This window comes from Trichoderma citrinoviride, assembly GCF_003025115.1.
Source record: "Trichoderma citrinoviride strain TUCIM 6016 unplaced genomic scaffold BBK36scaffold_3, whole genome shotgun sequence".
Classification (NCBI taxonomy): Eukaryota; Fungi; Ascomycota; class Sordariomycetes; order Hypocreales; family Hypocreaceae; genus Trichoderma; species Trichoderma citrinoviride.
Window position 1 is genome coordinate 1,541,547 of NW_020194711.1, and position 16,773 is coordinate 1,558,319.

General features: G+C 53.4%; 3 protein-coding genes across 3 annotated transcripts; 1 reads left to right on the forward strand and 2 right to left on the reverse strand.

Moving 5' to 3' along the window:
• Positions 1-4,499: 4,499 nt before the first annotated feature.
• On the reverse strand, positions 4,500-5,708 carry BBK36DRAFT_1112994 (hypothetical protein; the record flags this gene model as incomplete). Its single annotated transcript, XM_024889861.1, has 1 exon — positions 4,500-5,708. The coding sequence occupies one exon, from the start codon at positions 5,706-5,708 to the stop codon at positions 4,500-4,502; it is 1,209 nt and encodes a 402-aa protein (XP_024752200.1).
• A 2,722-nt stretch (positions 5,709-8,430) lies between these two features.
• Positions 8,431-11,687, reverse strand: BBK36DRAFT_1134593 (WD40 repeat-like protein; the record flags this gene model as incomplete). Its single annotated transcript, XM_024892362.1, has 4 exons — positions 8,431-8,619; positions 8,683-10,445; positions 10,520-11,328; positions 11,386-11,687. 3 exons carry the CDS (start codon positions 11,685-11,687, stop codon positions 8,683-8,685), a joined length of 2,874 nt encoding a protein of 957 aa, XP_024752201.1. The 3' UTR covers positions 8,431-8,619.
• A 284-nt stretch (positions 11,688-11,971) lies between these two features.
• Positions 11,972-12,391, forward strand: BBK36DRAFT_1192289 (hypothetical protein; the record flags this gene model as incomplete). Its single annotated transcript, XM_024896763.1, has 4 exons — positions 11,972-12,007; positions 12,063-12,124; positions 12,184-12,270; positions 12,334-12,391. 4 exons carry the CDS (start codon positions 11,972-11,974, stop codon positions 12,386-12,388), a joined length of 240 nt encoding a protein of 79 aa, XP_024752202.1.
• Between the last annotated feature and the right edge of the window lie 4,382 nt (positions 12,392-16,773).

The following is a 16,773-nucleotide window of genomic DNA, read 5'->3' on the forward strand; positions in this document are numbered from 1 at the left end:
CTCCTTCTCCCCCCTGCCCATATTAGCCGGGGCTGTGGATCTTCTCCCACCGGGACTCCGTAGTCTAAACCGACGTCGAGGGCTCGTTTCGACGCCGTTCGCTTCAGATGACATGCCAACCAATGCCTCCATCCTCACATCCTCCATCCTCTCCAGTTTTTTACCCTCTGGGTTAGGCCGACGAGGGCGCCGATCGCCGTTGCAAAACGGCTGCGGCTTCGGCGGCTTCGGCCACGGGCGGGTCGACTCGACTTCCAAAGTTCCGGCCACCTGCGAGCCATGCCGTTTCCCCAGCGCCTCTTTTCTATTTCTCGCCTTGCCTGCTTGAGGATAGATTCATAGATACGTAATGGAGGATGGACGCACTACGAGTAGGTATGTACTATCTATGTAAGAGGCTACGGCTGACACGGCACCGCTTGGGAGCTAACAGCTTGCCTGTGCTAGGGCGAGGATTATATGCCCAGGTTGCCGGTCAATTACTCCGTCCATAGAGACAAAAGACCAAGAGGCAAAAAGCAAAAAAACAAGGTGATTGAAAGATGAGACTGGCGTTGGGCAAGCACATCACCAATGAGACATCTATTCTTGCACGCACAGGCCTGGACCCGTGCCTTGCTTGCTACAAGTACCTACCAGTATTCGGCCGAATTTTTGCAGATTTTCGTGAGACATGCATTGTTCGCAGGGTGACCTGACTGGTTCAGGCTCGGTGGCTTGCTTCTTTTTCTCCTGTTCTCTACTTCCGCCTCAGACACACTCATTCACGCATACCTGCACAGCACTCTGGGCCTCGTTGCCAGGCCATGCCCTGCCCTGCCCTGCTCCTCTCGTCGAAATCTTGCAAAACCAGGGGTCTCGTGCCAATCCCAGGTGGCGATCCTGGAATATTACTTGTATTGTACCTACAGTATGGCTCAGTGTATTGATTGTTGAGCTTCTGCGCAAGCGTAGGTATTCTTGCGGGTTCGGACGACAAACGGATTGATTCAGAGACAACCCTGCTCCATGTACTCCGTAGTCGGTTCTGTCATTATCCGTCGAGCATCCCCATGTGATTGTGCGTCTGAATACCATTCAAAGTGCGACGCATTCGTGCGCGTTTCCATGTCGACCTGAAATCGTCCACAACGCCGCCGTTTGTGGTGCGACAAGCGGCCGAGGGTCGAAATCGAAAGCGGTGGAGGCTACATGTATCTTACTTTTGGTGTAAGGGAAAATGAGGAAAATGTTAACCTGCGACTTGCTTCACGTCTCTGTCTCATGTATCCCCCGCTCTGCAGTTTGTCTGCCTGTGGCGCGCGTAGCTGTCGAACAGATGCGGGCAGAGTGACATTCTTGCCGCCACTACCGAGCGTACCGGGACATCTTGAGAACGAATTAGTACCAGCGTCGCAACTTGCGTCAACCTTGGACTGCAGCATCTACATAAGCATTTGCGCTTCTCCCGGAGTTGCGCAAGGTTGGCAGATGTCCAAGCCTGGTGCTACAGACTGCTCCGTGCTTTTCGACTAGTACATACAATCGCGCTGTCACTCTGCATCATTCGGCATGGCCCGCACGTTCTCATACAAGTTGCAGACAAGCCCTCTGAAGGCCATCTCGATAGATCTGGCCGAGATCGCAACGTCTGTTACGTCTGATCGCCGCCCAGCGTCAAAGGCTTGAATTGTTTCCCTGAGCCACGCAATAATAACCACCAGCAATCCATGGCGCCGCCAGCGGGCTTCCTAGGCACCCTGATCCTTGATTGTTCGACACAAAAAGCTGCAGCCGGTATTATTCCCATCGTGAGGGGGTGTGTGCGTTGTCGACAGTGCGCAGTATCCCCCGCTGTGCACTGTTCCATACCTTAGCGTCGATGCAGACGAGCTCCTGCAAGAACCTCGAAGCCTTTAGCATCAGAGTTGCAAAGCTTCTGGCTGGAGAGGAAAAACTGGCCACAGACGGCAATGACGACAGCGGAGCGGAGGGCGCAAAATCCGGTGCTCAGCCTCCTTTCCAGCGATTCGGATTCTGGAGAGGTCCGAGATGTGGGTTGGAATACCTACTAGGTACCTACTTCCACGACGTTGCAGGTTCTTTTGGCCGGATCATGCCGAATTTAGGTGGCCCGACACTTTGGACAGAAGCGCACGGGGACAGCTGAATCTCTTTCCTACCTACCTATTCTCTGCTTTGATTGAGGTGTTTTATTTTGTAAATTTGCATGCAAAGCAGCGGAACTGCACGAACCACCTTCGTATTATTATCCCATCTTACATGTGCACTGGATCGTCAACGCACGGCCGTCTCGGGCCTCCCGTCTTCCGTTCAGGGACATTCCAGATATAGGGCGGCCTAGAGGATCAATGGCCGTGCCCGTCAGCCTTATTCTAGGTCAGCCAGAGTGCATATGAGCAGAAATACAACAGAAATCTTGTACTACAACAATCGTGAGATCGAGACCGGATTTCGATATGATGTCCACTGCATGGGAGAGGCATATCCGTTCAAGTACGTCGTCCAGCCATTGTCGTTGCTCCCTCCATCTGCTTCACAGCGTCAGGACAGGGCCGCCATCCGCCTACATCCCACACCAGCACCCAAAAAGGGCATATCCTCCCTCGTTGCTGCTCCGCCTCCTCGCGATGACAGATTGCTTGACATATCCTGACAAAGGATGGGGGAAAAGGGGCCCATTTCCACCTCCACGCATGACCCTCTCTTTCCTTGCTTCTAGAAAGCCGATGGTTTATCACGAGCGGGCACCCAATATTACGGTAGACTACAATAGATCTATACAGCCACATACTATATCACTGTGCTGACGTCCACTTACTACAAATAGGTAGTGTCACTCCATCTAGTATATCTCTCTCCACCATCTGAGCACATGTATTCGGAGATCCCCAGCCGGCCGAACGGGGCCCCGGAGCAATTCTTTCCTTTTATCCCCCTCTTTTGCTTCCAAACGAAACAAAATAGATAGAAGAAGCCGTGCTGCTTTTTCAAAGCTTAACAAGTGCTGAAATGCGCTTTTCGGCGGGAAATCAAGCTGGACCGAGGGGGGGCTAATGCGTAAGGATGGAGAAGTCGGTGGCATGACCGCGCATCCATCGTCCCATGAAAAACATACAACTCAAACACCTTTTTGCTGCTTCTGTCTCTCTTTAAACGTTGGATCAAGGCGTGTTTGACAGGATTTGATTGCAATGCCAGACCTGTCCGTCCATCGCCCCCGTCTTTGTTCTACGGAGGCAAATGGAAGAGAAGCAACTTGCCGTGGATGAACAAATCGTGGTAATAATGTGTAACTTCGTAGACGGTCCTTTTTGGTGGCTTGAGATGGATCCATTTTGAATGGTGTGCCAAACAGCATTCCTCGCTTCTCGAACAAAGGTAATAAAGCCACCGTGATAAAAAACAATCCAGGCCTTCTTACATCATATTTAGGCACATCTAGGATAAATTTCGAGTATAAATCCTAACAGCCCGTTTTCCGCTCCCCTTGGTAACCCCACGGATGACTCGGGCCCAAAGCACAACTTCCATGACGATGTATGAAACAAATCAATTCAGAAAGAAGAAGGAAAAAGAAGAAGAAAGCTTCACATGAAAATTCTGTTGAACCAAAGAAATGTTAAAAACCTTCATATTGTGGACTTTTTGATCGGCACACCCATCTCCCATCATAACACACATTCCAAAGGACCGTTTTTTTGCTCGCGGTACCTGTTTTGCGTGGCGTTTTGCTATGCGCAAGCCACAAGGGCGCAGATCGCTTGCAAACGGATATTCCGAATGCCCGTGAGAAAATTGCTTCTGGAAGGATAGTGTGAGTATGAGTTGTTCTGGCTTGGAAGGGATCGGGGTACAGTTTGTGCTAGTCTATACCTCAGTGGACTGCTGTGGTCATTGATTGAAGAAGTCGACTCGTAACCAGAAGAGTATCTATCTCAAGGCAATATTGCCGCGTAGAAGGGAAAAGAGAGACGATTGAATAGCAGCGCATGTCGGTAAGGGTTGGTACCGTCAAACATATTCAACGCCTCACCCACGAAACACATCGGCACAGACTTCTTAATTACACAACAGTCACAAACCTTTAGATAAAAGAGAATTTATCGTGCTCATTGCGAGGCCTCAAAAAGTGCCATGACTTTAAACGAAAGCAGTAAACCGCCTAAAACGACAGGAATATAAACCTCCTAGAGTTTTCCCCTTTTCCCTTTGGTATCTCCCATTCCGTTACCGTGAAATGCCAAATCCCAACCTGTAAAAAAGAAAAACGCGGGATTGCTAGATCTTGTGCTAGGCCCCTTATCGAAAATGAATCAAACCAACTGAAACCAGATTCGTGTGCGTTGCGAAAGGAGATAAAAAGGAAATTGAGTGAGTGAGGACAGGAGAAGTGTAGTGAGAGTGATGAGACAGGAGAACAAAGCTGCTGTATGACAGAACCGTATTCGCCCTGGCCACACAAAACACCATTCAGCCCGAGCCCATCCCGTACGCGCTTAGTGGCGGCCGAATGCCCAGTCGCGGCGACGATGGCCCGGGATGAACGGCGTCACAGTTGGACGGCCGTTGTTCAGGTCGACGCTCGAGCTGGAGCTCAAGAGCGAGAGAGTCGTGGTCGGCCTCTCAGCCGGGCTATTGCCTGGCGGGGTGGCAGCAGGCACACCCGGACCCGTCACGAAGACGGTCGAGGGCGCAGGGTTAACAGGCACGAGAGACTTGTAAACGGTCTCCATCGTGTATATGGTGGCAGTTACGGTCGATGCTGGTGGCGTCGAAGCCGGCACATGGACTGTAATGTACTTGGTGACGGTGTGACCAGGCTGAGCCAAGTTCAGCGACGCTGACGACGATGGCACAACCGCAGTCTGTGTGCCATAGCGTGTCGTCGTGATAGTTGGCTGCATGGTGGTGAAGGAAGTAACGGTGCTGATGGGTGCAACCTGGGGAGGCTGGATGGGACCCGAAGAGGGGATAGAGGGAATGGGAGCGGCAGGAGGTGGGCCAGGGGCGGTCGCGTCCTTGCCTCCGTTGGCATCGACGGCAACCTCAAAGTTGCTGTCCATCTGGGACTTGAGAGCCTTGGTGTAAATGTCTTGATCATCGACGTATGATCCCATGGTGGCGGCCTGAGGGTCTGCAGCCGTGATCTTGATGTCGATGGTGCTGGCGTAACTCTCATTCTTGGCGATGGCAGCCATGGTGAAGCCGTGAGGATCCTTCTCTCCACGCATAAAGGTGCCAGCCCAGGGGAAGAGGCCGTTGGTGGTAGCCTGGAAGTCGATGGCGTCGGCGTTCAGATCAGGCCAGTCCCAGTACCAGTAGATGGTGTAGATGGAGCCGGGCTTGAGGTCGGTGGGCAGCTGGAGGGTAGACTGGCAGCCAAGTTCGATGTCGTGCTGGGCGCCCTCAGAAGCCAGCTTGGTAGCCCGCTCCATGCTGATAGAGCCGCTGTTTGGTTGATAGCACTGGCCGTCGTCGTAGTTGCGGGTGGCCAGGAGGCGGCCACGGCCGTCACCACCAGTGCCCTGCTTGTTCCAGACAAGATGGACATCAAAGAGGCGCTCCTCCTCCTTGGGCTGGCTGGTGCCGTAAAGGAAGACGGTACCGCGGTTGAGGGGCTTCTTGGGCTGGTTCTGGGGGAGAGTGGTATGACCGTTTTCCAGATGGATGATGGCTATGTGGTCGCCCGGTGCGGCCTCCAGCATAGGAAATTGAGGGTTCTCATCAAACTTGTACTTGTTCAGCACCTCATCCCCCGAATAGGCACCCTGGCCAGCAGCAGGAAGAATCCACTGCGGGATGATGTCCTGAAAGACGGGATCAGTAGAGTTGCGAGCGACCCAGCCGCGAGCGTAACCCTCAGCACCGATCATGGTGCCGTTGGCGGCGACTTTGTACGCCTTTTCGATCCATGAGTGGCCGTTGGCGAGGGTGGCGAGGGCCGCAACCATCGTGGCCTTGAGGCCGATGTGCGGAGTGGAAGCCATTCTCACGGTCGAGACGCGTCTCCTGCGAGGATGCTGAGTGGTTTGACTTGCTGATAAGAGAGCGTTCTCCTGAGTTGCCGAGCAGGTAAGGACTGAGTCAAGAAGAGATATCAAGGAACGAATGCTATTGACCTCGCTGAGGAAAAAGGCTGAACCAAAATTCGATCGTGAGGTTGACGTGCGCGCTTTTTTTTGTGAAGTTTGTGTTTTGTTGTTGTTTGGCAAGAAGAAGAAGCGAGAGAACGCGAGAAGGAGAATAAATATGGGTTGCCAGGTGGCAGAAAGCCAGCGCGGTCTGCGTGTGCGCGTGAGTGTTCGCGATAATTGGCGGACCGGCGAACAGCTGGTGAACAGCTGGCGGTGAATCTTTTTCTCGAATGATTTGATGTGTGAACAGCTTTTGCCGATTAGGGTTTTTCCAAAAGGATGGCTCTCAGTTGAAGATTGAATTGTATTTGTATCCTGTCCGTTGAACTCGTATCGGTCATGTAACAGTCGAGTGCCGTCGTTGAAGTTGGTTCGCAGCTTGAGGATATTCAGGGGGGAGGGTGAATCACGTCCAGCGTCGTTCGAACCCGGTGAATTAGTGAAGATGATGGAGAGTGTCGTTCTATAAGTCGTAATAGATCCCAGAGAAAAGGAAAGAGAAGAGAGAAAAAGAAAAGAGAAAAGGAAAAGAACAAAAGGAAATAGTTGTCTTCTCTCTTCACCTTGCCATCCTCAGAATCGTCTCAACCCGTTGGCAACAATCAGACAGCCTTGTGACAATCAACCCACGCACTAAAGGCAAACCGGCACAATGGTAAAACAGATGCCGCCCGCGCAAGCAAGCAAGAAGCAACGTAATCTATGGATGGTATGAAGATATGGAAGAGTAAGAGAGGGGAGGAGAGGGAGAAATCGAGCAAGATATGACGAACAAGTAGATTCACAGGCAAACATCCCACGATTCACCCACGAGTCGACGGGACCAGGAACTGTATTTACATAGCTGACGCCTCTGGCCGCGCCGCTCGGCTTCAATGGCAACCTATCGAACGCATGGCTTCGGGCAGAGGCACGGCATCAGAGTGGCCGCTTGACCAGGCCCAGGTCATGAGATGAGACAGCCGCAGGACCATTCAACCTGGGCGGCCGTTTGTATGACGGCAGTGCGGCGGCTGATGAAATGAGGGCCAAGCCGACCGGGCCATTGGACACGACAGCCACAGCTGGAGACCACGGAGAAGAGAAGAGCACGTTGAAGAGGCTGTAGGCCTGATATCTGGTGTTTCAGCGGACGAGCGTCAGTCGCCGCGGATTGGCGACGACAGCCAAGAGCCGCGGCTTGCGGCAGCGGCGCCTGCAGGACGAGATCTGGCAGATGGACAGCTTCAAGTACCTGCAGTAACGCATCAAGTACTGCGCTGGTAGCGCTGCACCGGCCGCTCGCAGCAGATCTACGCAGTTCATACGCGAGCGCCAATCTCGGGTCCCAGATTGCGCGCAGCTTCCATTGCATGCATCCATGATGGGACCTGTACCAAATGCAGATCCCGGCATCGCGAGTTACCCGGCCAGTACTTGCACACGCCGGCGTCCCTGTTTAAGCGCCGCACTCAATTGCCGGCTCTGGGCCTACCATCGCCCACGTCAACGACAAGTACTGTCCTCGTGGCCTGTTGGTGCTTGTTGCAGCCGCCGCTACCAAGCCTCGAGCGACTGGCTGTCATTCGCCGCCATGCCGACGGGCCTTATTTGCCCAAACCTCCTACCAGGGCCTTTCTGCCTTTCTTTCTCTTCTCTTTTCTTCCTTTATTTTCAGAATCTCTTTCACAGTTCGAGTACAGGTTCTTCCAAGATTATGGAACGCTGTGGCGTCTCGAGCAGCTGATTTCATCCATTCAAGCCCTCGCTTTGTCGCTGTCCACCCAAGCCACACAACCGCAACCTCCATACCTATCAATGTATCAACAACCGCAATTCAGAGCGCATGTGCTACTCTGTTTCGCCATCCCATGAGGCCAGAATGGCTCCACGTTAACAATAATCGGCCTCCAGGTCTCCTCATCATCGTACCTTGGCCTCGTTTCATCTCTCCCTGTCCGTCGTACGGGCGCTTAAGGAATCATGCGCTTCCCATCTAAGCCCTTCGTGATACACGCCGTTTCAATTTTTTTTTAATCTTCTTGCCAGTGTAGCATCCCGCTTAGCCGCCGCCGCGCTTCGAGCACGAAAAGAGTCTTCCGAAGGCAATAGGAATAATAGACCTAAATCGATCTTCTTTTTTTCGACAAGGGTGCAGGCATGCAAGAAATCAGGGTTTTGCTTGCAGCTTCGAGATGGGGGTGTTGGCCGAAACCATGGAGTGCTACCCTATTAACTGGTCGGAAAGAAGCAAGGCATCACATATACTCGCCCACTGCGTTAGAAGAGACATGCTACGCCTCGAGTCAAGTAATTAGCAATGCAAATTGATATTAAACTCCGACACTATCCATGAATCTTGGACGATATATACATGTAATCAGGCAATGTTGTTCCGACATCCGATCTACCCCCAGCGCCAAATAGCACGTTTCGCTCGCCTTCTCTCTCTCTTTTGGTTCCGGTCTTCGTCACACGACAAAGCCATATTTCTTTTTGTACACAATCCCGGCTGGGAATCTGAACTCTTCCCCAACAATAACACGCACAGCTCCTCTCTTCATTCTCACGAGGAGGCAGCCGATAGTGGCTTGGCCGCCAAAAGATCAATGACCTTGTAAAACATGTCCTCGACGGAAGCTCCGGCAAAGGGAGGCGCGGCATCGAAAATGTCTGCAAGATATTGTTGAGGGATAATGTTGGTCTGGACCTCCTCGTCCTCCATGTCCACATCCTCATCTGCGTTTTCGGCCTCGTCCATCTCATCGTCGCTCTCGGCGTCTCCGTTGAGAATGAGGGCGAGTCTGTTGCTATCGGCCTCCTGAGAGGCATTGTCGAGCCGCAGATCCTGCAGCGGCTGAGCGGCCAAAATGTTGGAGGCGTTGGAGCCCTCGGTAAGGGTCCAGACCTGAGCCACATCATCGAGAGCGACAAAGCCACTGGTACCGGGCACTGAGATGAGGCTCACAATCCGATGGGGTGTGTTGCGGACGATGAGCGGCTCAGGCTCGCTCGGGCTGAAGATGCCTATGCTGGAAGTGTTTCCAAGAGGGAGGGTGACGGCAAAGTGGCCAGATACCGAGTCGACAGCGAGCTGCAGCAATTCCTCCGAGTCGGAAGCCTTGGGCACCACGATTCCGTACCGCAAATCGTCGCTCACAACATCGTAGACGTGAAGTTCATCGGACAGCACAATCAGGTACTGCGACAGCACTCGCAATGAATGCAGCTGTCCTTTCCAGAGGCCCTCCAGAATCTTGACCACTTCGCCAGAGGCTGCGTTGATCACATACACTGCTCCAACGTCAAGAGCGCCAAAGGCCGCAAATAGCGTGGAACCGTCTTCCGAGAAGGCGATGCGGGCTTGAGGTTTTGCAGGAGCAGACGAGTCGTTGGGAATATCTGCAATGACATCTCGGCCCAGCCCATCGCCAATGGGGATGATCCGGGAAGAACCCCAAGTAAACTCCGCAGCGCCACCTGCGTTTCGTGAGCCTTCTTGTTGGCGAGCCTTTGGCCGCCATAGACGAACGATGCCGTCCCCGGCAATGGTGGCAAAGCAGGCTGAGGCACTGTCGGAGGCGAGATCGAGGATTGTCTCTGGATGAGTCGACGTGTGCGGCGCATTGATCCTGGAGACGAGGGCAATCGAGTTGTCCTCATCATTGACTTGCCAGAACTTCAGGTATGACTCGTGCCTCTCCTTCAAGAACTGGTCTCCGGCGTCGCCACTAACGGCGCCAACATCTCTATTTGAAGGATACCAGTCGTCGACGCTGGCCAGCCATTTTCCATCGGAAGAAAAGGAAATATGCGTGACAACGGGCTCTTCAATGGCATAGCCCTTGTTGGACAGATTCACGTCCGTAGGTTGTGTCCGGGCCAATGCCTGCTTGGAGATGCTCGTGAAGGTCTCCAGATCAAAAGACTGCAGCAGGGGGGCCGAGAAGTCTCCCGTCATCGTTGCCTGGCGGCCATTGCCGACACAAACATGAAGCTTGGAGGGCTGGTTCGCCTTGATGGCAGCAGGAATAGGCCGCCGCACTCTGTCTGCCACTGACCAAACGCGCTGCACGAGCAAGTCTTTGGGCGTCGTGGCTTCAACGGAGGCGGATTGAATGCCAGATATATATGTGGTCGGAGTCAGTTCAGCAGTAGATAGAATCATCGTTGAGTTGTCGTCAAGGTGCACGACATAGGATGATCCGCTGGCTGAAACAACAATGTTTTCTACGCTGCCTGACAGGTGCGGAAGGTAGTTTCTCTTGACTGTATCCATCTGCCACAGCACAAGAACGTTTTCAGAGCCACCTGAGATCATGTAGTTGCCTAATGGGAGAGTTAGGGGACCAGGATACAAACAAGGGCGAAGGAGAAAAGGGGGATCAAGTGCGGAAGCATACCATCTCGTGACCATTTAACGGAATGGACTGCCTTTCGGTGCCAGTGGAATTTCTGAGCTTGGATGCCGGCTTTCCCAAGGGATTGGCTTCGAGCTAGGGCGTCGTGGTAGAGATAGATGCCTCCTCGTGCGCCGCCAACAATCACGTCCACCACTTTGTCGGAGTCGCGTCGTCCTTTGCTTCCACTGCCGGACAGAGCAGAGGCTGGGTATACCCTGAAATCGAGCGTGGTGATGATGTCGGGCACGTCAAAGGAAAAGAACTCGTATTGCAGTTCTTCAAAGTTGGTCAATTGCTCGTGTGACGCTACGCCAATAAACAGAGAGTCATTCACAGCACCGACCAAGACAAGGCCGTCTTGGGTGGACTCGATCAAGTGCAGGCCATTGCCGGACTTCTTGACGCTCAGGAGGTTCTTTGAGATTGGAGACGACAGGATATCACCGCCATACGCAGTCAATTCCGTCCTACCGGACTTGGCTGCCTCGACGACGACGACAACATCAGCCTTTGTGCCAGAAGCCTCGGTCGAAGTCACCGTCATCGCTTTGGTGGTGCCCGTCGCCGTCTCGAAACTCTGGTGCGTCTCAGTGGCTTCTGTCCATTTCACATAGTAGATGTGACCGTCTGAGCAAGCAACCCAGAGGTATTCAGGGTTCTGTATGGACAGGCGGGTCGCAACAATGTTTGCGGGAGACGTGCCGTTTGACGTGGTGGCATCGGCAGCGCCAATGGGGATTCGTCTCGGGAGGAGAGAGTCGCTAGCCGTGTATACTTGGACGGAGGTGTTGTATGTCAAGATGAGGTATCTGATTGCAGTGAGAATGGTGTTCCTTTTGAGACGGAGAAGAGTTCGGTTGTCTTACTGGTCGTCTTGGGTGAGGATGGGGTCAATGTCGAGCATTCTGCCACCCATAGGCTTGGAGATTCTCCAGCCAGCCTCGCCATCCGAAGACCGCTTGGCCAGAGCTTCTCCATTGCTTTTTGATTTGGCCAGCGACCCATTCTGAAGGTTGTTCTCTGATTCGACGTCTCCGTTAGCTGCTTGATCGTGCTCGATTCCCTGCTGCGCCCGTGACCTCTTCTTTTTCGCGCCGCCCTCGTTCGGATCCCTCTTCCTCTTCTTGGTCGCTTCGTCCTGGGGCTTAGAAAGCCTGCTGCCCGCCATCGTGAATTAGGGGCTCGTAGAATGGCAGAATGGAGGTGATTGAAAGAATGGAATAGCAGGCTTCAGCACCACAGCGACTTGGTTCCAAAAGTGCTAAGAGCAATGCGCCGCAGAAATTTTGGTGCCGCCATGAACTTTTTCCACTATCAGCGATAAGATAACAAAAGCCGGCGGCAGAACCTCGGCAGCATAATATTTTCAGCCATTCCGCGTCGCCCCCAAGCTTAATCGAACTCTTTCCTTGGTTCATCACTCCAAACGACGTTCGCCATCGCATCGCCAACATGATTATTCCCATCCGCTGCTTCTCTTGTGGAAAGGTAGGCATCGGACTCTCATTTTCTGCGTATCACATGCAAGCACTAACGATGACAGGTCACTGGCGACCTCTGGGAGCGCTATCTGCAGCTGATTGCGGATCCGCGCAAGACAGATGGGTATGCTGGCCCTTTCAACCTCCCGAAGCAAAACTCGAGACTGACCCTCTAAAACAAAGCGATGCCATGGATGAGCTAGGCCTGAAGCGCTACTGCTGCCGACGAATGATTATGACCCACGTCGACCTCATCGAGAAGCTTCTCAAGTACGGCCCGCTGCTACGGAGTCTGAAGACGCCCCTGATCCTGATTGCTAATCATCCCGCTAGGTACACTCCCGATGGACGAAACGAGAAGAAGCAGAGATTGAACGAGTCGGCATAGATTATATTTTGGGAAAAACGAGAAAGATGCGAAGCAATGCACAGTTTGGCGTTTTTGGATTCAGTTTTCACCTTTTGTAACTTGGGCGCAAGGAAGAATCAAAACTATATCGCAACGATGACGGCGGAACCCACAGGCAAACCTGTCCATAATGGAACGAAGAGTACTCTGCTACGCGAGGGCGACCGCCGGATACCGCGATGAATTATCACCATACGATCAGATGTCGGGGCTTAAAGCAGGGCTCGGGCTGCTGCATACTCTCAAGATTGATCTGGCCGTACTGTCACTTTGACGTCGACGTGATGCCGAGGCTCAAACTGGTATGGGTGGCTGGATGGCCTCAATCTGCATATCCAATAGGATAGCGTTACGCTGCCGCATCTCAAACGAGCGAGTATGGCTAGTATTAGCATGAGCAACACACCTTTACGTGCAAAACAGTTCGCCGCTCCTTACCGCTTCCGTGTTCACGTTTGAGCTTTGCCTGCCATATGTGGTAGTCAGTTTCAAGATTTCTAGCAGGGCGAATCAGAGCAGTAAACTGCCAAACGACGGCCAACGTATGTCCAGAAAGAGGACTGCGAACCAGGTTGGTGGTGCGATATTACACCGAATCCGACGGTGATGTGAAGGGGAAGCCCCATATCGATACCGACGTTCCAGATTACTACTGACTAACCACTCCCAATGCCTTTGTGACTGGCAGGGATATAACGTGGGACTGTCAATCGGATGTGCTTTGGCCATTATCGTCACAGAAGAAGAAAGGAACGGCGTCTTCACCATCAGCTGTTCTTGTCCTTTTTGTTTCTCGTACCTGTTTTCTGCATCTTCCACAACATAAGGCAATCAGTTTTGGCAGGCTGGCCTGTTCTCTACTCAAGTCAACGTCAAGCAGCACACGAGGTAAACCCCAGAGCAGGAATTCCTCGATGCAGCCCGCCAATGGAAGTCGAGTGCAAGCGAACCGGGGAAGCAAGAGACAAGTGGCTTGCGTCCAACTACACGGAGGGCGTTTATGCAGTGCGCTCGGTAGGTGCATACATACGAGCATGTATACACCATCTCATGGCCACCCACGAACCATCGTCATCGATAGCTTTTTGCCGGCAGCGAGCAGATACAGGCGCGAGAATTGCCGCTTACAGGCAACTGACGAGATTTAGGGTGTGTTGGACAGCTTTTAGAGTTGAGTCTCTGATGATGTATATCCAGTCTCCAAGAGGGTGTGACACAGATTGCGCCTCTGAGCTCCAGCTCTTATAGTTGCACGAATATCAAAGGGAAACCTAATTGCCAGCCTCCAGTCGATAGAGACTCTTGTCCTCATGAGAGGTCGCTGGCGCAACTATTACCCATCTGAGGATTCAGTCTCGAGACGATGACTTGTTCTTACCGGGTAGTTTGGTAGAGACTTTGTGATGGCGAAGGTGATCTACTGCTGCTGCTACCCTCACGAGCACTTCTCACTACTGTCGCAACAGGCGTTACGAGATAGTCTACTAGATATGTATTTCCTTCTCAGTGGGAGAGACAAGGATGTCACACAGAGCTGCAGCACGAGTCGACTAGAAAATCCTACGCCAGGGCCAAGGACGGGAAGCGACGTGAGGAGGCCGTACAAGCAAAGCTTGGCAGCGCGTACAACCGTATACACATATGCCCGACCTATTTCCCTTTCAGCTCGGCTTGTCTGTCCATTGGCATGATTTGGATGCCCATATGTCAGTGTCAACGTAACATGTAACACAAGTACATGCGTACGGGGACGAGTACCGCACCTCATGCTCCGGAGTGCCCATGAGGGAGAGAGAGCATGCATCTTGTCGACTCCGCCCACCCTTCGGGGAGAGGAGAGAATCGGGCGGTCCACAGACGGGTTGAAGTGAGTGGGCCGTGGCCGGGCCTAACCAGCTTCGTCTGGGCATAGGCGCCGGACCAGATCGTCGGGTCGAACGCTGCCAATCAGCGCCGGTTGCCCAAGTCCCAGCATGTCCCTCTGTGCTCTGGGACGGGAGAACAGGGGGGGGGGGGGGGGGGGGGGGGGGGGGGGGGGGTCTGAAGGGCACCGCGGGCCACGAACCGAGCAGATAGGCGCTGTGACAGAAGCCTTAGGCTTTCGCGTGGTCCGGGTTCGAGTCGAATCGGATTGAGAAGCCTCGGGATGGTGGTTGGTGTTGGTGTTGTTGTTGGTTGTTGTTGCTGCTGCTGCTGTGCTGGCCATCAGAAAATGGAGCCTGCCTCGCTCTTCGCGGCACCGCGAGATGCCTGTTGGAAGCCGGTTGGGTAACAACTCCGTTTGCTGCTCTTCGACCAACAACATGGCTTGCGGCGGATTCCATGCAGTTATCCAGGGAAGGGCTGCTCGGTCGTGACTCGAGAGAGCCTGGCACACAAGTCGGCGGTAGCTGAAAACATTGGTGACAGTGGCTTCGCACGCCCGCGGATGTTGTCGCCATGCATGCCCAGCATGAGTGTAAGTGGCATCGCAGCAAGCCACGAGCGCGCAGCCTCAAGTCTTGTCTTGTCTCTCTCTCTCTTCCCTCTTCCTCGTCCTCGCATATCCTCCATGCACGGACTCGCATCCTGGTTCGTCGACGAATCGTGACTCGGCAGGGAAAAGCATGTCATCCACCTGAATTAAGCGCCGACGCCTGTCGACTCCATGCAGGCTCTATCCACTGCGCTACCGAACGGGTCTGTGAGTGGCTGGGCCTTTGCAGAAGCTCCTCTTCAAGAACTAGGTGCAGCACAGCAGTTCCCCCGCCCCAACGGCTGCGTCGCATTGGAGCCGGCAAGGCTTCTTGATGAGTTTGAGTCGACAATAGAGAGAGGTGTATTGTCTCGTGTACTGTACAAGTAGTAATAGTTGATGAGATAGACGGTCGCTGGCGACATCAGTCCTGTTGACGAGAGTCTGGCGACGACGGACACGACGTGTATGTACCAGGGATGCGGTGGATCAAAGGTAGAATCCTCATGTCGTTGATTGCTGGTATATAGTAGAGTGTGTCTTGTCGTATGTGTAAACTTGACCAGCTCACGATGACCGTGCTTTGACGGCATTCCTTCGCCTGGACCTTGTACTTTGATAGCCGATCCGTCTCTCTGAACCTGGTTGCGCAAGACGCGGCTGTCCACCAGACGATTCCTGCTTTGAGAGCATGTACGAGCCCACTTGAGAGACGCGGTCTTCAGGGATCCACGGTCTGATCTGGTCAATTATCAGTTGACAAGTAATATGAAGATTAAGCGACGGACTTGGCTTCTGCGGCTGGCGTCTGTCTGTCTACATGTAGTATCACCGTCTGCCCGTTCCGCCGGCCTCGAAGCCCAAACTGCAGCATGGTTGAAGCCTCGTCGTTTTCTAGCCGCGGGCTCGCGCCTGGTGCATGTCGTCGTACATTAGCTGGAAGGATCTCGAATACTAGCTGCCCCGTTGCAATGCACGAACTAGTAGACTTTCGGTGATGAATTGGATGGATTGGATGGTGGCACAAATTTGTGTGCTTCGTTCGCAGTTGGGTTCACACAAGGCCAGGCACAGAGTACAGCCCTCTCGAGGCACTCCTGGTAGCAGCAGCGCCGGGGCCTCGCCTATCAGGCTAGCAGTCACGACAGCTCTCGTGGGTACAGGTCGCACAACTTGCGGACACGATCCCTCAACTGAGCATCACTGGAACCTACCACTGCTCCTCCTCCTACACCCAAAACGAACATCGAGTTCCTTCGTCATACGCTGTTGATCCGTCACCTTTTCCATTCCCCAAGTTCTTTGACTGGAAACTCTTCTTCGATCCCCTCTTTAGCAGTATTATTCGAATCGGCTGCTGCGTGTGTCTGTGTCGTGTCTGTTCCCTCCAATTCGCCTGCTGACAAGCCCCTTCGCGTCTCTCTTCTCTTCTCTTCTTCCCGTCTCTCCCTCTCGCACGCCATCAACACGACGCGCAAGGCCAGACAATACAGTTACGAATACAAATACATACATCGTCACCTCCGTACGGCACCGGAAATACCAACGACTTGCCGGATCCAGTGCGAACTCCTCCTCCTCCTCCCCCCGCTCAGCCAACTGCGACTACTACTAGCACCCGCGGAGGCTGATTATTAGGCGCGAAGCTCCAGCAGCTTGCACTCAACTGCGTCTTGCCTCTGGGTCGCTGCACGTCCTAGGCAAGGGTGTCCTCGACCCCTGGTCCATCTGCCTGGCCGCAGCGTCTCTTAAACCGCCCAGCCCGCCATCCGTCCAGCGTGCCTGGAGCTGCCTCGCCTGATCTACGACCGGGACGTTTCGAATCGCAGCCTTTGCTTCTATTCTGGAAGCACGCTGACTGTCAATCGAGGCCCGCGACCGCGACCGCCTCTGCTAGTGCTTCGAACCT